Genomic DNA, 24,400 nt, shown 5'->3' with positions numbered 1-24,400 from the left:
GGCCAACGGTTTAAAGAATAGCACGTATCTTCTGTATTATATAAAGCCCAGCAGTACAGAGTGGAAAGAGAGCCTAGTTTTTGAGATTATACATAAAGTACCTGCACATTGCAAATCATTATTTCTGTAGGCCAATGAAAGCAGTATTTTCACTTTGTTTCCCTTGCTTTCATGGCAGCCTTATTCCTGTATTTCAGCCTATTTTTAAAGAAAGGCATGATAACATAATATGATACATCTGTATTAACATTACCAAAATATTTTTAAATACCGTAATCCATTTACAGGATTTTGGTAGACCATTCTGAAATTCTCTACCCCACCCACTCACACATATTTCACATCTGCCCATCTATACTAGTCCTAAATGACAAGGTCCAGCAATAAATGCCAAAATATGGATGGATTCAACAAATTAAGAATTTTTTATGCAAAAATCACCTGGACAAACAAAGTCCTTTTTCTGTACGTCTGCGACATTGAAGCCTCTCAAGTGAACCGGTGACATGCAGAAAGTGAATTGGCCAATGGTCCGTCTCTGCCGCAACCAGTCGGACAACCAAGTGAGGTGACAGTCGCAGTACAGGTGGTTGGAATGAAGACGTCTGAAATAAAACAAGTGCATGAATTAGATGCTAAATTAAATGCTAGATTAAACTTTTGTACAATAAACCATGCTGAGCCAAACTTCATTACTGAAAGCACAAAATATAATTTGTTGTTCTTTTAATCAAATAATAAATAAATGTGATGTAATGAAATAATATCAGAATTTATTGTGCCAAAAAATTCCTTGGGGCTCATTTGCAAAACCAAGAGCAGTAGTTTAGCCTGATGAATGACAGACAGTTGTGAAAAAGGTGCAAATTGCAATGGTCATGTATGCAAGGGAGCCCTTGAATCGATACAAGCCTTAATTCTCGGTATGTTGCACCTACACACACACATCTAACTTGCACCTAGAAATTGCAGCTAAAGCTATTTTTGATGTTGTGTCTATCAATGCACCTGAAGCAATGCTGTTTGTGCTCATTGTGAGAAAAATGGCGGCGCCACTTGTACTTGTATTGTTTTTTCCCTTTTCTCTTGGGTAAAATCAAACAAGAAATGCAGGAACACCTGGATAAATCTCTTAATATAACTTCATAAACGCCCGCGATTTTATTCCTGTTCTGTGGATTCGAACACATTTGGTTTATTTCATTCCCTCAAGTGTTATAAGGCTCCCTTTACTGGAAACATGTTACTTCCATTTCTAATTATGAGCAAGTTAAGATGTAAAAGTTCAAAAGTAATAATAGAAAACCCTTGCTGGCAATGGTGATAATAAATATTGTGCACCAGTTCCTGTTGTAAACATTTATATGGTACGGTTAGTGCAGAAGAGAAATACTATAAATTGGTGGACTTCTTCAAGTATGTGTTACTGCGTTGGGGTTCCAGGGTTATATCTTTAACACTAGCAGGTGCAGCTGGAATTTACACTCACCTGGTCCCAGTAAAGAGGGAAATGGCTAAATGATAGATTTCACACGTGCAGATAGGCTGGAGGCAAAACCCCACTTGGTGCACATGTGATATTGATTTTAGCATACTAAGGTAAAATTTAATAAAACACGTTCAGAGAACATCAGGAGGGACTAATCCAGCTTGAGATGTTTGAATAGGTTTTTAGATGTTTGTAGATGCTTCTAGGGTACTGACAAAGAGGGGCAGATGTGTGTGCTTTACAGGTGATAGGCTGAAGGGCTAGATGTGGTACCTGAGGGCTTTGTTACCTGGGGCTAACACACAGGGCCAAGTGCAGGGGGTTACTTTTTAATCCTGCTGCACATTTCTGACAGATGAGGGCAAATCTTTGGATTTACACCAGCTGATGTGGGGATATGAAGTGGTCATTCTTATACAGAACTAATCCAATGTAGGAATGGAGAGGGGTATGCTGAAACTGCACAGAGGTGGGGGAGACATTAAACTACTATGAAATCTAACCTAGATAAACTGAAGCAGAGGTTAATCCCAATGCAGGTCAATGTCAGAAAGTGGCCAGTGTAGGCAATGGGGCCTTTATTTGGGATTTGTGAGGACAAGCTTTATCATACGCATTGGGGAAGGTAGCAGTATCCTAAATCTTCCAAGAACTCACTTATTGGAAGCCTGTTCAAGAAATGGGATTTATCACTTCAAAGAACACATTTTCCCTGATTTAGAGTGCATGGCAGCAACCTTTACACCAGGCAGCAATTTGCATTTCATCTGATCCAGGGAGTGGCCTTCTAAGGTTCCCAGATCCCATCTGGGCCAGATTTGGCCTCCTAATGCCAAATTCAGTGGAGTAACTACTGGGGGAGCAGGGGTTGCGATTGGGCCAGGGCCCGCACCCCCTGCTCACGCGCCATGATTCCCGGCGGTTCCGGGTGTACGGAGGGGTCCGGGGGGCCCGGCAACGCATCCCGCGCCAGGGCCCGCCCCCCTCTAGTTACGTCACTGGCCAAATTATTATATACTTGATTGGAAGTCGATGGAGTGGGGTAGTTGGAAGACAGTGAGGATGCTGGAGGACAGGCGACAGCATTGTTTGCAAATGATAACATGCCATTATGTATTTATGGGCTAATGTCACAAAGGCTACACCATTTTTTTCACACCATTTTTTTCAACCTAAAAGCAACCAATCAACGGGAAGCATTTACTGTTCTCAGCCTAATATCTAACTGGTTGGTAAAAGTTATTTGAAGCGGTACAGACTTTATGTTACAATTATTAGAGTTCCAACCATGAAAGCTAATAACATAAAGAGAATGACTATGAGACTCCTTTTCTCTTCTAAAGAGAAATAAAAAAAGGATCAATGTCTGTAAAACATCGTAAAGGCGAGCCCTAGGGTGCAAAACTACAGTAGCTGTCTGAGAGCCTCTTTCTTTACCCTGCTGCCGTAACCCCAGGATCATGCTCATTTTAAACGTCACCCTTTTTAGAAGAGCGGTACCTTGCACATGCACGGCCTGCAGGACATCCCCCATTAACAAAATGAATATAGTGCAGCACTTAACATAAATAAAGCTGCTTCGACAGGAACACACATGAAAGCAGATCAATGGAAACGAATTCCTGCCAGTTCTAATCAAGGAGAAGAGATCGATATTAGCTAACAACATGAAAATAGATTGAGCCTTGACAGAGCAAAACAACTGATTCGAGGAAAATATTTCAAAGCCTTGGTTAAAACAATATGTTTAGTGTACATTTCCTTGTCTATTTTTCTATCTTATTGTGGGTTTTTACTGATGCGCAGGACTGAACCAGCAGCCATGTGATGCTGCTATTTATTATCATATATACTCTTACTACAGGTATGGGACCTGTTATCCAGAATGCTCGGGACCTGGGGTTTTCCGGATAATGGATCTTTCTATAATTTTAATCTTCATACCTTAAGTCCACTAGAAAATCATGTAAACATTAAATAAACCCAATAGGATGATTTTGCTTCCAATAAGGATCAATTTTATCTTAATTTGGATCAAGTACAAGGTACTGTTTTATTATTACAGAGAAAAAGGATTATTGGGATAAAATGAAGTCTATGGGAGACAGCCGTTCTATAATTTCGGATAATAGGGTTCTGGATCCCATACCTGCACTTCACCTTGCAGATCTTTCTAAAGTATATGTGGGACCTTGAATCAATGGCCACCAAGTTGTTGAAACACTAGGGGAGCATGTGTGCTCTCATCACATATATTGTTTCACATACAGGTAATTATACTTGTTTATTTTAAATCAGTATTTTCAATTATCGGATGACATTTATTGCATACTTTGGTTAAAAGTGTGTATTCATCCATTAGATTAGAATTGTATCTACAAATCTTTATATACACTTACATGGCGTTCAATGGTTCCCCTAAAGTTAATAAAAGGGATAGTAAACATTGGTAAGATTGTTTAAAGGAGAAGGAAAGCTACGGAGGCATTTTATTGCCAATAGATTAGCTGCAATAATGAAAGCTAGAATGCTATATTTTTTCTGTAGAATAGTTTACCATACCTGAGTAAAAAGCTCTAGAAGCTCTCTGTTTGTTTAGGATAGCAGCTGCAGTATTTGCTTGGTGTGACATCACTACCTGCCTGAGTCTCTCCCTGCTCTGGGCTCAGATTACAGCAGAGAAAGGAGGGGAGCAAACTGAGCATGCTCATGCCTGGGGCAAGGAGGTGCAGTGTTTCTTTTGACAGGGGACTGTCAAAAGAAACAGGGGACTCAGAGCAGCACTACTTTGAGGGTTTACTGGTATATTTAGGTGGACCTTTCTGATAAGGCTTACTTAGTTTTAACCTTTCCTTCTCCTTTAAGAATGAAAACCACACTTTTACATGAGCAGGGTAACAGTACAGCTATACAGAACTTTTAAAAGAGCTTTTCGTATGCAGCACGCAATGATGTTCTGGTCTTTTTTGATTGATTTTGCATTTTGTTCTGCAGCTCTTCAGTTTGGAATTTAAACGGATATATGGTCTCAAGGGTGCACTACCGACCAGGAGGTGATTTGAATGAAAGACTGGAAGATTAATAGGAGTGGGCCAGAATAGAAAGATTAGCAATAAAAATAATCTAGCCACAAAATGTGTGGGTTTCTGGGTATCACTGACCTTCACAACCACAATGAGAAAGAGAGAGAACAGAAACGCAACTAACTAACTAAAAAAAAACAAAAATCAACTACAAATCTGAAAAAAAAGACCACTCTGAATATCAATGTCTTCTTCTCTCTGACCTATCTCTTTGGATGTCTGCATTGTGTTAATGGGCAAAACATGTGCCTAGGAGTATTTAAAGGTTCAGGGCTTCAGTCAGTCACCTCTTTACCTCAAAGCCACCTGGCTGCCCATCTGCCCAATGAGACTGCAAGATTCCATAATATGGAAGAACCACTGAGCAGTGCATTATGGCAAAGGACATTTCATTCACCATGACAATTTCAAAGGTGCTGAGCTTTAATTTGCCATTACATAGTATTCTAGTATTTTAAAGATGTACCATAAAATGTTGTGGGAAAGGTCAGGTACAGCAGGGTATTGTTAAATACAGTTTTTTTAGATGCCATTACATGAAAGTGTATATATTTTTGCATATTCTACTACACTAATTTGTGTTAAATTAATTTGTTTTCATGTTCTATATTATTTTAGGCTGGTTGTGGATTCTAAGAGCTGAAATTTACAGATGAATATGTGAACACAGGTTTAATGAGACTTATACAGGATATTAATTTCCTTAATACAGTGATTTGTGTAAGAAGTTACCCATTATTAAAAGGATTTTAATGATATTAGTATGGAGTGGTGAATGCAAGACTTTATTATGATAAATTATCCTATATAATTTAATTGCATTTTAGAGAGACTGAAACCACCACACGGGGGGAAGCTCTACTACTGTATGTAGTTTAATATGGCAGAATATTGCCAACAAGATGATCCAGTTCTCTTTCTAGCACATCTGTATAGCCATCAGTCTTTGTGTAAGACCCCCTGCAATGTTGACTAACCGTGTCTTACAGGGAGTTATTTATTAGTGTGTGAATGCAAAAAACTTAAAACATTTAAAAATATCCTTTTGGGAAGTTTCTGAAGTCTGCACTGGAATTATCCAGAAAATCTGACAATTTAGGGCTTTTCAGGCAAAAATCCGAAAACTTCTGACTTTTAGGGGAAAAAATTTCAAAAACAACGTATGATTTGGAGTTTTGCTACATTATTTTCAGTTTGTCCCCAATCCGAATAAAATGTGCTTTTTTTAAAATAATAAATAAGGTCAAATCGTTTGGTCAGACTTTTTCAACTAAAATAATCAGAAAAATTTGGAATTTGATAAATAACCCCCACAGAGTTATCTTGACCTGAAAAAGTCTGATACCACCTTAAAATTGAATCCAGAGTGCTCCCAGATTGGCAAGGTAGATTAACATGCCATTGGTATATAGTGATATTTTTTCAGTCACTCGACTGATTTTCAGGCTTTCAATTTCTCTGCATCAGGGGTGCCCAAAAGGTAGATCGGGATCTACCAGTAGACCTTTAGTTGGTTGATCAGTAGATCTCAAGACGCTGTCAACAAACAGCTAGACTAAATTACCCTTATGTTTTATGCTTTTCATTCAGATATTTATTCTGTTAAAGCTACATAAGAAATAGTTGGTTTTAAATACAGTAATATAAATTCTCATAAATTAATATAATATTTAAGTCATATTTTCCATGGAAAATAATTTTAACTGTGATATTATGGATGTAGATCATAATGGGACAACATCACTAAAAGTAGACCCTGCATTACTAGTATGGGCACTCCTGTTCAAGCCCTGGCAGCCAATAGGAAGGTATCAGAGAGAGTATTTCTGACCAGGGGATGTTTGTATATTGTCAGTACTCAAGCTATGAAACGAGGCCCAAATCTACATCTATCTAAGACCTCTCATGAATACCGAGTAAATTACAAGATTTTCAACCTAAAATCACCTATCCCCTTAAATATGTGGAGTATGCGGCAGCAATCCATTTTCTAAAGCTCTAACCCTCTGGCCCACTAAATGGGTTTCCTTCAGTAACATGATATCAGAGCTCAATTTCCTAAATGCATCTAAAACATCACATCTTTTAGTTTTATCACCTATGCCCTAAGTGTTCCAAGACACAACAGAGAAACCTGCAAAGACATTACTCTCTACATGAGAAATTATTATACCCAGGTAGGACCCACCAGGGAAGCTAGTGAATGCACACAACCTATAACTATGCACTCCATGATACAGGGCTGGTCCTATCAAATGTGGGGCCCAATTGGGACCATGTTGGCGGGGCCCCTAGACAAAGTTTTGCTGGCTCCCGACACACCAAGTATTTAGGAAAATAAGGGCATACAGGCACAAAATAGAAAGGAAAGGGGCAGACAAGGTAAGAGAGTGAGAGGAGTTGGGGGCAGGCCAGGCAGCATCATGTGCTGGGGGAAATATTACCTGTGCTGCCCTCTGGTGCGGGGCCCCCAGAGGCGCGGGGCCCAATTGGGCCCAATTGGTCCAATAGGCCTAAGGCCGGCCCTGCCATGATACACCACTCAATTATAAGAAATTCATTTTAAATACCAAAATTACACACATTTAGGAGAAAAAGTTGATTTTATTAACATAATAAATGTCTTGATAATGATGGGCAGGAAGCTCTACTCTAACTAGCATCCTCCCTGACCTCTATTACTTAACCTCCGGGAATAATAATTTCTTTACCGTATGCTGACTAGTATCTATAGTGCAAAGTCCATAAATGCTTTCACACTAGTTTCAAAGGTTTTCTTAAAATCAATATAGGGCCTGGCTCTAAATGAATGTCCTGTCTAGGAACTGATTGATCAATTAAAAGAACACCAAGCCATTGTGTCAGGCATTACAACACAAATTCAACTCAACTTATCAAATGTTGTTAATTGCCATGTATTTCTAAATATTTCCCCCATGCTATTTGTAGGAAAAGTCTGGATTCAATTTGAAAGCTTTGTTTTGAAAATCCAATTTTACATTCCGGTTTCTTTATTTTCTGCTTTAATTACAGCAAAGTAGAATTAGTCATTGAGTCTCAAGGGAGCTATCTACAAAGACGTCTTCAAAATGAAACTAAAGGGAGAATGGCGGGGGATACTTAGCCTGGAAAAGAGACAGCTCTGATTGATCGATCTGAAGTAGCTGCATGAATATTACAAACCATTAATGAGAACAAAGACAAAAATGCCTCAACTTAATCACTTCTGACAACTATTAACGTTCGTCTTTAAAGTGGAACCGAGCAAAGGAACACAGAATAAATGTAATTCATCAGATATCACCTCTGAGTGAAACAAATGCTGTAGGTGAATGCTGAGCACAGTTACAGTTCTGCTGATAAATACTGGGCAGCCTGTGTGATGGGTAGTGATTTACATTTGAATGAACAGGACACATACTAATGTGTGTATGGCTTTCCTAAACACTCTGGCCTCCAACCAACAAACCTGCAAACAGGTCAAAAGAAGAGATTTGCTAATTGAAAAAGAATTACTCAACTGGTAGACATATAATCATGGTAGCATAAAAATGGCTTTATACAGATAGAAATAGCTTTATCATAATTCAATATCCATGTATCTTGGCGAAAATATTAAAGATAGATGTAAACCCAAATACAGCTTTTCCACAATAACATTTTCACTAATAAATGTAATTAATTTTAAAGTTATTTGTACGTTTCTGTCTCTTGAGATTCCCTACACTGCTGGACAACATGTATTATGCTACATTGTTTCAGTGGTACATATAGGTCCTGTATAAGTCAATGGCGAAGGTCCCAGTGTCTGCACTGATGTCCGTTCCGATATCCGATGATTTCGGATCTGAAAACTCCGAAAAAATCTTAGTTTTTGCTGAAAACTCCGAACAATTTGGAGTTTTCGGGGAAAGCTCTGAAGTTTTCGTAGTTATGCCCGACCCTATTTTTTGGGCCTTTTTCTTCATAGATAAGGTCCATTCGGGAATTCAGAGTAGCTCGGAGTTGGATATTAGAAATACTGAGATAAATTCGGGCCTTGATAAATACTGGGCAGCCAGGGCACCTGGTGGACTCCCCCGTCTGGACCTTATAGTGGCAAATTAAGGTGGAGACCAGGTGTGAAGTATGCAGCAGTGCGTGCGGGGAGTGAGGGGGCTAGGATGGATGCCAGGTGCAGGAAAGTTAGCCCTTAAAGGAACAGTAATATCAAAAAAATTTAAATAAAATTATAATGCAGTGTTGCCCTGTACTGGTAAAACGTCTGTAGTTTATATAAATAAGCTGCTGTGTAGCAATGGGGGCAGCCATTCAAAGGAGAAACGGCTCAGGTTACACAGCAGATAAGCTCTGTAGAACATAATGGTGTTATCTGTTATCCACTATTTAACCTGTGCTATAAAGCCTTTTTTCAATTTCCGCCATTGCTACACAGCAGCTTGTTTATATGAACTATAGTAGTGTTTCTGAAGCAAACAGATCAGTTTTACCAGTGCAGTGCAACAGTACATGATATTTTCATTACTTTAAAACACTTTCATTTTTTGGTGTTACTGTTCCATTACAGTTGCACTCCCGGTGAGCCCGAAGAGAGTAGAAAAAGATAGTTGGATACAGCTTTCAATAGCATATACACATACAAATAATACAACAACATTTTTATTTATGCATATGTATTTGATATTGTTGCTGAAAATGACAATTTCTTTTGTGGTTTACACGCCCTCCCTTTTAAATCTGTTTAAATTCAATAAAATGAAATGACTATAATAAACACATTACAGATGGAGGATGTGGTTCACATGTGCCATAAGCAATTATGCCAGATTCAGACAAACAACTTTCTTTTCAACTTACTTCGTCCAGCACAGGAATTCATCAAATATTAAGCCGATTGCCCTCTAAGGGAGCATTCGCATTATATAGTGTCAGCTAAGGCACTAGCCAATACTCTTTCCTATTTTCTCCTTAAAGATCCTGGTCTGTAATACCATTTTCAAAATATCCATGTGCGTTCCCATATTTAAATGCAGCCTTACTATGTTCCAATATGAATATATTATAGTTAAGATGATAGCATACGGAGTCTTGGTGCAAAAAATATGAATGTATATATAGATAAATAAGTTCATCCCCTATGAAGGTTTAAGCAGAATATGCACAAACCAAATTTGATAACAGAGTACAGGTATGGGATCCATTATCTGGAAAACTGTTATCGAGAAAGTTCCCAATCTCAGGAACGCCATCTCCCATTTTAATGAAATAATTTGCATTTTTAAAAAACGATTTCATTTTTTCCTGTAGTAATAAAACAGTACAGGTATAGGATCCCTTACTGGAAACCCGATATCCAGAAAGCTCCGAATTATGGAATGGCTGTCTCCCATAGACTCCATTTTATCCAAATAATCCAAATTTTTTAAAAATGATTTCCTTTTTCTCTGTAATAATAAAACAGTAGCTTGTACTTGATCCCAACTAAGATATAATTAATCCTTATTGGAAGCAAAACCAGCCTATTGGGTTTATTTAATGTTTAAATGAATTTCTAGTAGACTTAACCACGACAACCCAAATTATGGAAAGATCCGTTATCCGGAAAACCCCAGGTCCCGAGCATTCTGGATAACAGGTCCCATACCTGTACCTTGTACTTGATCCTCAATAAGATATAATTAATTCTTATTGAAAGCAAAACAATCCTATTGGGTTTAATGTTGAAATTATTTTTTTAATAGACTTAAGATATGGAGAGCCAAATTATGGAAAGAACCTTCACATGGAAAACCAGAGGTAGTGGGCATTCTGGAAAACAGTTCCCATACCTGTACTTAAGAATTATTGGAAACATATAATGACTGGTTTTATATCTAAGAGTTTGCTCATGATTCAGTCCTACAGATAATCTGATGATATTATATCAAAGTTGTGGTTATTTAGAACTGCAATTTACTTATTCTTGGTCCGAGAGTTCTAGTTCACAAGAGTTAGCAGACTGAGAGTTTGCCATAGCATTGTATATAATATAGCCATATGTTTTATTATATATTATCGCATTTTAATACTATAGAGAAAGAGAGCTGGAAAGTCAGACAGTTATAGTACAAACTCCTATCGCTAGAATAAATAGTGACAGATTCCAATTAAAATCATGTAAAGGCTGAAGGGGAATTTAACTTTTTCTATCACACCTTTAACAATGAGTCCTATCTTCCAAGTAAACATAAAAAGTAATTTGGGAAAACAAATATTTACTTACAATGTACGAATCTTGGGCATATGGTTGAAACTTGTAAGCGGAATGCGCGTGATGTTGTTGTTGTTGAGGGTGCTGCAGATGGGAGAAGGAAAATAAAAGAGTTTTATTCCTGCAACAAAAGGCATTAGGTAGGATTTATCTAAACAAAAGATTGAAATTGATGAACTTTTTTTAAATTACTATGTAATTAGCTTAGAACTCTGAGAGTACATCTCTGCGAACTGACACTTGGAAGGCCAAATGTTCCATAACTGGGTTTTTGGTTGAAGTGGGTGAAATAAAAAAAAAATGATGATGAATAATAGGATCCTACAAAACAATGAATAGTAGATAGGACAATGAATATGCATGACAAACAGATCGAGAACAATTTGTCAACTGTCTGGGGAGCCATTTTAATTACAATGTAACTGGCATTCACACATACATTCAGGGAGATTATTACTTGGCTAAGCAATAGTGAGCAGCACAGACTGTATCAAAACAAGGCCTAAACAAATACAACCTATTCTTCTTATTAAATTGATTGTTTAACAAGAAGGCTGGGGGAAAAAAATGTTGATGGTGTGTAATGTTTAACAATGCTTGTGTTATCAGCGCTGCCGCAATGTCACGTTCCAATCACAAGGAAACCAAAAACATGAAACAGAATCATTTACACTAATAGCGGTGGCTTGTATTCCTCAGAGTTGGGAGCTCTGAAACAAATAGTATAAGGTGCTTAGCACTTCAGTTCAACATATATTTGAGTGAGTTTGTTTCAGTACTGAAGTCATAAAGGACATGGATTTATACTATGCAAGGCAGCAATGATAACAACTATATATTCACACTGTGGATGCACATTGTCTAGTATTTCTCCCTGAAACACATGTGGACTTGGGTTTGATTAACAAGTTCCCTGTGTTCATTAGGGTTTCCTTGGGTGCTCTTCTTTCTTCCCTTGAAACATGATCCAAGTCTAACTAATTAACCTGACCATATACCATATGTATATGTCTTTTTGTGTATAGTGTGCGAGTTTTTCTAGGACTAAAAACTCATTTTTTTTATTGTTTATATTCCTTTTTTTGGACTTTTGATCTTGCTCTTTAAAATGTAGTTGCTGGGGTGACCATATTCAGATTCCAAAATAGTCTTAATTATGTTAAAAGATGACTGTGACGTGAACCGATCCTTTACGGGAGATAATCACAACTGTTTAATGGACCAAATACGGATACATTTGTTGAAAAGGGAGCCCTAAATTGTACTTTACATAACAGAATATTCAGTGTCCCAAAAGCTTAGGATAATTTAGTATTTTTATTGGTCCCCAAACTGAAAGTTGGCCCCTAATGCAGCAGCTAGGGAACCCAGAATAAATGTCGGACCAATATGTTACCCTTCAACTTGGGTAACTGACTGTCAGCCTCATTTTACTTGTAAGGCTTCAGCTACACTAAACACAAGTTGGCTTGGAACCACTACGTCTGATGTCTGGTCTCTTTGGGGGGAAATTTAGTAACCTGCGAAAATTCACCAGCAACGGCTTCTCGCCCATCGCCAGGCAAAAATTCGTTCAGACAACGCTAATTTACTAAAATTCGAAGTTGCGCCAGGGCGCCGAACGTTAGCGTTACTTCGGCAAACAAAGTGAAGTTGTGCTAGCATTCAATTATGCCTAGCGCAACTTCGTTAGAGGTCTTCACTCAGGCTAATTTGCATACGGTGGGAAATTATAAAGTTGAATGGACGTATATGTTGCAGCAAATACATTACATTACACAAGTCCAGGGAACCTTAATAGAGAAAATAGAGTTGTTATAATGCCCTACACATGAGCCCACTGTATAGTTTATGTTCCATATGTTAGAAAATGTATGGGGTTACCCCAAAAAAAAATGTAAGGACTTTTGCAGGCTTTCACTCTGAAAAAAGGAAAAGACGCCAGCGTTTTTTTTGGGACTTAGAAACTTTTTCCACTAAAAATATGATGTAAGTAACAGAAGATTGAGGAAGATCTATGCACTGGCAAGTCCGGCGAAAATTCGCCTAACGTTAGAGTGCGAAGCAACGCTAGCGCCTATCTCCTTCAATAGCAAAATGACGCCTGTGCCCGTTAGTAAATCGGCAGAGTCCCTGCGAGCGGTAGTGCTAGCAAATTGACGCTATCGTTAGCCACTTCGCCCTTTAGTAAATCTGCCCCAAGCTATCTGCGTTTTCTCCACTTGCAGCTTTAAAACATGAGCCATCCTCCTGTTTTTTTAGTGGTGTTTTGGCCATGATATAAAATAGCTATCATAACTGCTGTTTTCTACATGATGTTATCTCACTGATAGTATCTGGTTTATTTCAACACATATATTTGCGGTGAAATTGTAAAGGACAGCTGTCGCCAGGGACCTGGATATTTGCATGCGCTGTCTTTCACGTGAAAGGCCTTCCCCCACCCCCCTTACTAAATCTTTTATTACAGTACAGCAATATTAATATCCAGAAATAGCTGCAAAAGCTCTCTGCTCTCTTTTAGGCTTTGAATGAACATGATCGGTAGGAATATTAAAGAAATGAATTTGTACATATGCCGGCGATAATTTCTGGAATAAGAAATGAAAAAGAGCTGGATAATGGTTAGAAAAGCAATAAAGTGCTTTTATTATTAACTATCAATTGCTTAATAATAGATAGCCTAATCACACAATAGTACTGTAATGAAAAAGCGAGTTATACTGAAGAAGTCCCCACTAAACAGAACGCCTTGATATAAGACAAGAGCACACAGGTTGCTCTTTAAAGCACTTTGCCTATATAGAATGGAGCACAAAAACTGCGCTTTGTTCTAACTACAGTTCAATGCCAACACTGTATTCAGAGAGGGTGGGTGGCACATGGGTGCTCCATGGAATGTCCCCTAGCTTACATGTCATTCAGTCATTTATTTTAGATTCTCAAGATTAATTTGCCCTGTATTTCATTTCTCTGTCTATCGGTCTGCCTGTCTAAGAATAAAATGTTGGGTTGGTTTCTATATAGCCTTAAAAATATATGGTTTCATATGGCCTTCTGAAAATATCCCCAGAATCACCTAACATTGAAAGCTATTAAAAACATATCTGGGTTATAACATTTATGTTGATATATTAAAGATTTTCTAAATTAATTAAGTTATGTGAAATAATAAGGCATTGGCAAAATTGTTATTTGCCTTCAGAACTTTCTGTCCCCTAAATAATTTCATAATTTCTAAATGTATTTAAATTTTTTTCCCCAAACATGATTAAAGGGGTTGTTCACCTTTAAATTAACATTTAGGGGCCCATTTACTTAGTTCGAGTTAAGGAATAGAGGAAAAATTGTTTGAATTTCGAATGTTTTTTTTGGCTACTTCGACCATCGAATGGGCTACTTCGACCTGCGACTACGACCTTCGACTTCGAATCGAACGATTCTAACTAAAAATCGTTCGTCTATTCGACCATTCGATAGTTGAAGTACTGTCTCTTTAAAAAATACTTCGACCCCCTACTTCGCCACCTAAAACCTACCGAGGCCAATGTTAGCCTATGGGGAAGGTCCCCAAAGGCTTCCTAACAATTTTCTGATCGAAGAATAATCCTTTGATTGATGGATCAAAATCCTTCGAATCGTTTGATTCGAAGGATTTAATCGTTCGATCGAACGATTATTCCTTCGATCGTAGGAATAGCGTAAAATCCTTTGACTTCAATATTCGAAGTCGAAGGATTTTACTTTGACGGTCGAATATCGAGGGATAATTAACCCTCGATATTCAACCCTAGGTAAATCAATTATTTATGGTTTTTGAGTTATTTAGCGCTCTACTCAGCAGCTCTCCAGTTTGCTGTTTCAGCAATTTGGTTGCTAGGGTCCACATTACCATAGCAACCATGCACTGATTTGAGGAAGGGACAAAAATATGAATAGGAGAGGGTCTGAATAGAAACGAGTAGCAATAACAATACATTAGCCTTACAGAGCATTTGTTTTTAGATGAGGTCAGTGAGCCCCATTTGAAAGCAGGAAAGAATCAGAAGAAAAAGGCAAATAGTTCAAAAATGATAAAAAAGAAAAAATGAAGGCTTATTGAAAAGTTGCTTAGAATTAGCCATTCTATAACATACTAAAAGTAAATGTAAAGGTGAACCACCCATTTAAGTCTACAGAATAATATTCTACCGGCAACGATATAACTATCCTTTTAAAATATATATAACTTATTAACGGATTCCATACTATGTTGACTATATATAGTCAACATGTATACTGGCACGCACCAAACTAGAAATTGAGTTCCAGGTGCTCCCCATTTAAAAAAAAAATTAAATAAAATATATATATATATATACAGGTATATATATTTTATTTTATTTTTTTTTTAAATGGGGAGCACCCGGAACTCAATTTCTAGTTTGGTGAGTGCCAGTATACATGTTGACTATATATATAGTCAACATAGTATGGAATCCGTTATCCGGAAACCCGTTATCCAGAAAGCTCCTAATTATGGAAAGGCTGTCTCCCATAGACTCCATTATAATCAAATAATCCACTTTTTTTTTTAAATTATTGCCTTTTTCTCTGCAGTAATAAAACAGTAGCTTGTACTTGGTTCAAACTAAGACATAATTAATCCTTATTGGAAGCAAAGCCAGTCCATTGGGTTTATTTAATGTTTACATGATTTTCTAGTAGACTTCAGGTATGAAGATCCAAATTACGGAAAGATCTGTTATCCGGAAAACCCCAGGTCCCGAGCATTCTGGATAACAGGTCCCATACCTGTATATGTCATTCAAATCAAATGCCTGAAACCTGTGTATTATGAAAAAAAATATATAGATGTACCCCTTCTAACATATGAAGATATTAGCAGCCTTCCACGACCTATTTAAAAGCACACAGCCTTTGGTCTCAAATCTGCGACATAAGTATATTTATCCTTCAAATCAACTTTTCTGAACTCGTACTGACATCAAACCTACTTGATCAACATCTTTTCGGCCATATATTGGCTGGAAAGGCCCCATACCCTAAAAGGGCTCGATCGGCGGCTTAGATCTGCCCATGTCTGGCCAATTTACAGCAAATCTGCCTTTCCATTTTCATGGCAAATTGCAAAGAAGACCTTATGACAGATTAACATTTACTTCAGCTGCAACTTAAGCTATTTAAAATAAATAGGTAGAAAATGTAAGCTAACAGTTGTATCTAAACTAGGACACTGGTACACTTTCAACTCGTATTAGTCACAGCTTCTCACAAACCACAGAGATGTATTCCATTTCATTTTAAAATGAATGAAACGTCTTCTGCTGGAAAATCGAACAATGCTTCTATGTGCAAAGGATTCCTAGGTCCCAATTCTTTCTCTTGACACAGTAACAATGGCCGCGGAATAGCCTGTCTATATGCTGCTTCTCATTAGAGTGCCATAAATGCATGACTTAATAAAGAAAAGAAGGGATGGGGGGGGAAGCTCTGGATCACACCGGTGCCAGATGAATATGAATGAAGATTGCTAGATATACAACACATTATAGCAACTAATTAGAAGAGTGAGTTTGCAATGAAGAGACTTCTCAAGATAAATTATTCTCAGTGGGAGAAGAAATTAGCTGAAAGAAATGAAACAATCATTTCCATGCCAGTGTTTAGCTATATTCAACATAGATACGTGTACAGGCAAAGGGATGGTCATCACTAGCCTCTTAAAGGCCAGTTCATCGAAGGTTGAAAATGGTATTCATTTTTTTTGCTCGTTAGTTTCTTCATTTTCATGAAAAAATTCTGAAACTTCCATGATCCATTTTAAAAAAATGTTTCCATTGTCATTGTTTGTTTAAATTATTTTTATCGAGTATACTCAAAAGTTGTTAGGAATGAAGTCGCTTTCCCATCTGAGACCCCTTGTCTGATGAGTTTTATGTTCAAAAATACTTATATTTTAATGGCCGAGAAACACAAACACAAAAGCTGAGTTTTTGAATTTTGATCATTATTCCCCCCAATGACTATTATGAAAATGCAATTCTGTTTTCAGAATAACAGATTAAAATGAGTCTCCTACGCAGAATTTGCTCTAAAAACATGTAAGGTAACAGCTATTTTTAACAAGTCCCACCCCTCAGCAGATGAAAATGATCGGAGCTCAGGAAAACTAAATTGACATAGAAACCAATTGTAGGACATCATTCTGTAAAGCTTTTGATGATAACTGAAATGATTAATGTAATTTACCCATTATCAGACATCGTTAAGTAATTTGTGAAGCTTCTGCACTAAAGAATGTTTTAAGAATGTATTGTTGATTCACACATTTGCCTTTATTGGGCATTTGCCTTTATGTCAGGATGGCATGCCATTTACACATGACAGGGGGATATTATTTATCAAAATTCGAACATTTTTAGTAAAATAGTCCGACTAATTCCACACAGATTTTCCCCCTTATTTATCAATCCATTTTTCCAAAAATTTCCTGAGTGGGAAAAAACTTCCCATTCTGATTTTTTTTTTATTTTTGCCTGAAAACCACAAAATCTTTAGATTATTGCACGCAACCCAGAAAAGACATGAACAGGTCTGAGTTGGAGCACTTTTTAATTCAGACTTTTAACACCCTCTGGGTTTAATAAATTCCAAAAAATTCAAGTTTTTTTCACCACTAAAAATCCGGATTTTATAGTAAAAACAAACTCAGATTTTCTGAGTTTTTGGCATTGGGCCTTTGATAAATAACCCCTCTTAGAGATGACATACAGCATGATTCAGTAGAAGGGGCACCTTGGGGTCCTGACAGATACCAGCGTTTCAGTGTTTTGTGAAACACAGATTATATCATGGATTGGAGAAATAAATCCTGGGGTTTTCCAGATAACAGTTATTTCCGCAATTTGGATCTCCATACCTTAAGTCTACTTAAAAATAATTTACACAACATTTAAAGCCAACAGGATTGATTTACCTCCAATAAAGATTAATTATCTTATTTGGGATCTCGTATAAGGTATTGTTTTCTCATTACAGAGAAAAAAAACTAAATAATTAAAAAAGGATTAAAATGGAGTCTATGGGAAATGGCATTCCGGTATTCTCGGAGCTTTCTGGATAATGGGTTTCCGGATAACAGATCCCACACTTGTATATGTATATTTGTGTTACATTATACTTTAATATGTATAGAGCTTATTTTTTTTATCAATTTTCTTTTTTTCTGTTTTCACAATGAATGGATCAAGAGACAATACAGTCAACATATCAGGGCCATGCAGTATTTCATTTGTATTAAGTGTTAATTTGCCAGACTGCATTAAGAATAAGACTTATATATGAAGGTTAGTTTTCATTACCTGTGTAATAAATTAATGTGCTGCTCTTAGCAATAAACACATTTCAGAGCTCATTAGAAAGCAATATGTACAGATGCAGCCACTTTGGTTTGTCTGTTTGACACAGAATAACTAAACACAGATATCCCATTTATCTCATTTAACACAGAAAACTGCGTCACAACATCCCATCTAATTAAAGCATTCACCATTGTTCACAATGGTGCTTTGGTATGCTAATGGAAAGGTTAAATGCATTAAATGAGTTAAGATGACTTTAGATAACGCAGTTTCTTCAATTAACCATGAGTCATGACGCATTTATCTCACAAATCCAAGTGGCTTCATCTGTATGCAATACATTTAAATTGCAGTTTTCAGAGATCAATGCATCAGCTGTAGATTTAAAAATGCATCTGAGATGCATGAGAAACGTTTAGCATAAATGCAAAAACAATTCTACTGTAAATATAGGAACGTCTATAACTTTAATAAAACATGAACACAAATCAGAAATGGATGCAAATATATACTGCGGAAATGCAAGGGATGCAGTCAGTATGGTCTGAATAAACTTCCAGTGGCAATGGAAACTGAATATTCAGTTGTTAAATTATATTAAGGCATCTGCATTGTTTTTTCCCCAACACAAATCACTTTAAACAATTTCTGGGTTCATTTGCCAGGCTCATTTCTATTGCTGCAGGGATATCAAGTAAAATGTAAGGGAAAAAACTAAAGCTAAAAAACTAAAAATATTTAAATCAAATATATTCAAGAGAAGAACTTTTCCATAATTGACTGACGATTGGCAATTTCTATTATAAAATGCACGTTTATGAAATACACATCGTATAGCACTGGCATGGAAAGAAATCATTTTTCTGTCTTCGGTTTCATCACACTGGCATGGGACCGGTTATCTGGAATTCTCAGAACCTGGGATTTTCCGTAAGTTCTGCTAAAAATAATTTAAACATTACTTAAACCCAGTAGGGTTGTTTGCCTCCAATATGGATTCATAAAGCTTAGTTACCATCAAGTACATATATATATATATATATATATATATATATATATATATATATATATATATATATATATATATATATATATATATATATATATATATATATATATATATATATATATATATGAGATAGATAGATAGATAGATAGATAGACTTAGCAAAACCGAATTCAAAAAATCTAAAAGTGGAGATGATACATTTTACTTACCAATGAGGGTATCCAGTTTCAAAGACAGATAATTTTGCTGCTATCGCTACATCTTTCAATCTTGGTGCAATGTCCGCTATTTTAATAACTAGACTGCCACTGGATAGGTCGGTTATATGTCACATGATAGTAAAAATTTAAATATTGTTGGCGCATGGCTGGATTGCTGCTGCATTATGACAATTTCTCGCAAATTGTGTCTCTTTCTAGCTTTCGTGTGCTGAATTATCAAGAACTTTCAACTATTTATTATACTTATGACTATGGGCAATAAATTTTACATAGTTTATGTTAAATGGCCCACTCTAATAATGTAAAATTTTAGCACAGGGCTAATTTAATTTCCACTTGCTAATTCTACTGCAGTCTAAAATGTCCTCAGATTAGCGTTGCAGTGCTACTTTTGCACTTGGATGGAAGAGGATGAGGGCTGAATAAATGTTCCAATAGCAATAAGGAAATGAAAAAAATACAATAAATTGAAAGTTTTTAAGGACTTTCACAAAGACAACGTCTCCAAATAGGGTTTGATTTGATTAGCTTTAAGGTAGGCTTTCTCAGTTTTCCTCTTATGAGGACTTATTCTTTGGTATTAAACCAGTGGAAAACAATGGGCATAGAAGAAGACAATAGTAGAGGAGTTTTTTTGTTCCTGCTACCGTAAAAGTCAAACATCTGCAATGCAGTAAAACTGAAGATTTTGTATGTGTAAGGACAAAATTAGACAAAATTAGAAGGTGTTTTTTTTTCTATGACCCCATTCATTTTGTTAATAGAAAACTAGAATTTCCCTAGAATTCATCTGGATTCTACAAAGGATTAGAACTCATTTTTGTATTATGACTACTACTAAATGGAAAACCCTTGAACACACTATTACCTAGTACTTCTTCTATTATTCTGACCTTTAAAAGACTCTAATATAAATACATTTAAAAAATTAGATATATAGCTCTAAGAAATAGATTTTTATTTTGCTGCCTAAATACAAAAAGAGTCTGTTTGTGTGTTATCAGTTTAGCCATCTAGTCTTCAGCGTGGCCGTGATCAAAATTCAGTCTGTTAATGAAAATAAATTAAGACCATATCAAGCTCCACGGTTTCAACAAAGCCCAAAATATTAAAATGAGAAAATAAGCTATCTAGTTTCACTATATTTTGACTGCAATACCTTTTCTTCCAGCGAGAAGAAATAAAGTCATAATACAAATATTAGTTCTAATCTTTTGATTAGATGAACATATCGTTTTCTGTTTCTGAAAATCAGCAAAAAGTAAGAGCTGAACATTTATAATAGGCAACTTAAGGCTTCTAAAGTTCACTATTAACAAAAAAGTGGAACAAGGATCTCAGACTGTTCTAAAGAAATACATTCATATGTACAAAGCATGAGAGTGTATCTAAATAATCTAAACTATATCATTAATTTCACTGTTAGTGATTGATCTTATGTGATTTTATATTTTTGTAATGGATCTTTTTTTAAACTTAAAAATATTAATAATAAGGGGCACATTTACTAAGGGTCGAATATCGAGGGTTAATAAACCCTCAAAGTAAAATCCTTCAAATTCGAATATTGGATTCGAAGGATTTTAACGCAAATCGTACGATTCATTTGAATCCTTCACTTGAGCTTAGTAAATGTGCCCCTAAATGTACTAAATTTAAAATATTAGACATTCCAACAGAAAAATGTTACATGTGGGTCTATTCACAAGAGAATATGATAAAATATTTAAAGTCAAATGTCATGCAGATCTACAGCTACAAAAAAACTTATATTACATGAATATGAGTCTTTGTACAGCTGCCAAATATCCCACAAAATTATAAAATGCACAAATAGGCAAATACTTGCTTTCTACTATTTAAATACATAGCTATCATGGATAAAAGAAACATATGTTTTAAGCATATATGTTATTTTTTTTCAAAACCTCCTCTGTTGCTGGTATCAAACTTTCAAGAAGTTAAAGCAACCTGGTGATCATAAATGGTATCCTAATTCAACATAGTAGTTTCATGAATGAATTTTATCCTGGGCGTCTAACCCACTTAAAAACTCACTAAAAAAATAGAACTTAATCTGTTTTTAAAAGAACAAATCTGTATCCTATTATTATTATATTCTGCTCTCTCAAGGTGAGCATTGGTACTGAAGATGGTGGAATCTCAGATGCTCTATCACTGAATAACTTATGAACATCCCTGTGCAGGATTGCATTTACCATTTGTACTATCATCATACTGCTTCTCTTATTATCACTCTACAGCTGGCAATACATGGGCCAATAAAACCTGCTGACTTTCACAATATTTGCAGCTTTTTGTCCTGTTTATAGGGTTCAATAGTGATGATATCTGGCTAAAAATTGGTGAAGACTGCATCCGTGCAGTGATACAGTCTCCAGGGCCAGTGATCGAATCAGCCCAATTTCGATTAGCTCACGGGTGGCCAAATTGGGCCCAAAGAAGAAGATCTGACAAAGTATGGCCAACTTAACTCTTTGTGATGTTCTCTACATTAATCTAGTTTTTAGTGCTTGTACTTTCCCTATTCTATAATATATATTTATTAATGAACTACGCAATATGTTGGCGCTATATAAATACATGTTAATAATAATAATAACTAGTAATAACACTTGGACTGTTGGTGCAGTTTGACCAAACATTTATTTTAAAGTCAGTATGGACTGGTGCTCCATATTGATTGTGCATATAATTCTGCAGGCTGCACACTTAATAGAAAACAATTGTTTAAGGTCTTACTTAATACAACCCCTTAGCTTGAATTCCAATTTGTAAGCACTGTATTCTAGCTCCAGAGTGTCTTTAGTTCACTTAACACTCCATGTCTTACACAAATGTTAAATATATGATTCATTTTTTTAAAATTGAAGCAACTGGGATTGGTCACTGAATGAAAGTAATTCTGCCATAAATAATTTGTACATGGTCACTAAATATGCCAAAAAACTTCAACAATTATTCCAAACCCCAATTATAATGTTTCGTGGAAAATGACTAGAAATATTTAAATGATAGCTGCTAATTATTGTTTGACAAGTAAGAAAGTAAGAAATGGTATTGTTGTTGGCATGCTGCAATATTTTTCTTTAAGGTTTGGGATTGGAAAAGAATGGTTTAGTTATTTAGCTGCCCTATGTCAAGTTGCTCAGTGTAGGTTAATTTCATGTTTATAAAATGACTCATTTTTCCATAAACCATATAATAATTGTTATAAATATTTCCTTGTAAGGTAAAGGGCTATATACTGTATAAAAACGAATCAATGATGCTACTAAAAGACCAGTTTGGAACCTTAACACAGTTACTTAAATAACGTGAGAATTTGATGGAAAAAAGAAAACAGATACAAGAGAAAACTATTTAAACACTATAAAATGTGCGGTATCTGCCATATAAGTTCACGATAGAAGAATATCATGTTTTAATTGCATGTATTTCAAATAACTGTTATAGGAGATTAAATTCTTTTGGTTCACACCACATACCAGATGTGTTGTAAAATATTTTCTCTCTCTCACATAACTTTCCAAAATGCTGCAATGCCGCAACTCCCTGCAATAAGATCATCGTCTGCGCAGTACCGCTGCAAACGTGCTTAGTTTATAAAGCGGTTGACCGCGCCCTTCTTTGCCTGCACCGCTAAGTGAGAAAGCATGTTGACTTCAAGGTCATCAGCAAAACTACAAACTAATCGTTATTCCATTTGAGAAAATGTTCAAATGGCAGACCCTTTCCCATATCCAAGGTAGCATAAGCAAACTAAAAAACTTGAGCGGAATGACAATTTATAGTTTAGTAACAATAGATTAACAATGGACATCAGCTATTTTGTGCTAAGTGGTAGTGTGGTGTTTTTCTAGAGTGCTTACTGTAGGATACAGAAGAAATAAATCCAGTAAACTGTTTTAGAGCAGGAAATCACCATGTGATGATCAGATTATTTTTACTTGTGCAATATGCCAATGTATTTCTAGAATCTCAACTGCAATAAGCACAAGATTAGCATTATCTAATGAATATACCAACCGGGTCAAAACTTGAGCTGATTACATGGCAACAATTCTCATAAGTATACATTAGATTAGCTGCACTGAGGTCCATTTTACCTACAATTCTCTCATCAGAATGTCAATGTCTCAGTGTTGGAATTCACTCCAGAAACATATTTTTAATTCCATATACTCATCAAGACATAATTCAGGGTCTTCAGCTGAAACAAAGAGGCGTCGATAATAAAAAATTTTCCTCAGTAACCTAGCAAACAAATGGACATAGCCATCAAACTATTAATTTTATTACTGTAAAATTGATAAGTCCAATGCAGATTATTTAAAATAAAAAATAAAAAGAAATGCACACCTTAAACAACAATTTGCTTTGCGGGAAAAGCTCAGATTTTCACGATTTTTTCGTGAATTTTCCCCGAAACCTCCGAATTTTTCGAAATTTTCACCCGAAAGCTCCAAAAACATCGTGAAATTGCGCAAAACCCCTGACACAACCAAAAATCAATGGGACTGTTCCCATTGACTTTTATGCAACCTCAACAGGTTTGAGAGGTTTTTATATTTGGGCTTTTAACCCTCAGGGTCTAATAAATTTCCGAAAAATTTGTGATTTTTTTAATAATCTGATTTTATAAAAAAAAAAAATCACAAATTTTTCGGATTTCGGGGAATTTCGGTTATTCGGAGCTTAGTAAATAACCCCCTTGGTGTATCATCATTGTATTACATAATGTAACTTCATTAACCTTGTACTTGACCACCTGCCAAAAAACTAGCTATTGTATATGCCATTGTAAACAATTGAGAGAGAGAAAAATATTAATTTACCCCATTAAAATAATTTCCTTAAAACAATGTTAATATCTGAAGGCAAACATTATGAAGACCTTGATGTTCATGATATTCAAGTGAAAACAAATCAGTTGATCAATGTACTCTACTTAGAAGCGGGG

The 24,400-nt window shown here is 36.0% G+C and overlaps 1 protein-coding gene across 1 annotated transcript in view; it reads right to left on the bottom strand.

Moving 5' to 3' along the window:
* LOC108710233 (slit homolog 3 protein) overlaps positions 1-24,400 on the bottom strand; it is a 406,008-nt gene that overhangs the window by 112,857 nt on the left and 268,751 nt on the right. Inside the window, exons 7-8 of the mRNA XM_041586150.1 lie at positions 10,835-10,906; positions 442-605 (exon numbers count right to left, since the gene is read on the bottom strand). Of these exons, the coding sequence (XP_041442084.1) occupies positions 442-605; positions 10,835-10,906 (236 nt within the window). The remainder of the gene's footprint in view (positions 1-441; positions 606-10,834; positions 10,907-24,400) is intronic.

This window comes from Xenopus laevis, chromosome 3L (genome assembly GCF_017654675.1).
Source record: "Xenopus laevis strain J_2021 chromosome 3L, Xenopus_laevis_v10.1, whole genome shotgun sequence".
In the NCBI taxonomy this organism is placed as follows: Eukaryota; Metazoa; Chordata; class Amphibia; order Anura; family Pipidae; genus Xenopus; species Xenopus laevis.
Note: the sequence above shows the minus strand (reverse complement) of the source record. Positions and strands in the feature narration are given on the sequence as shown.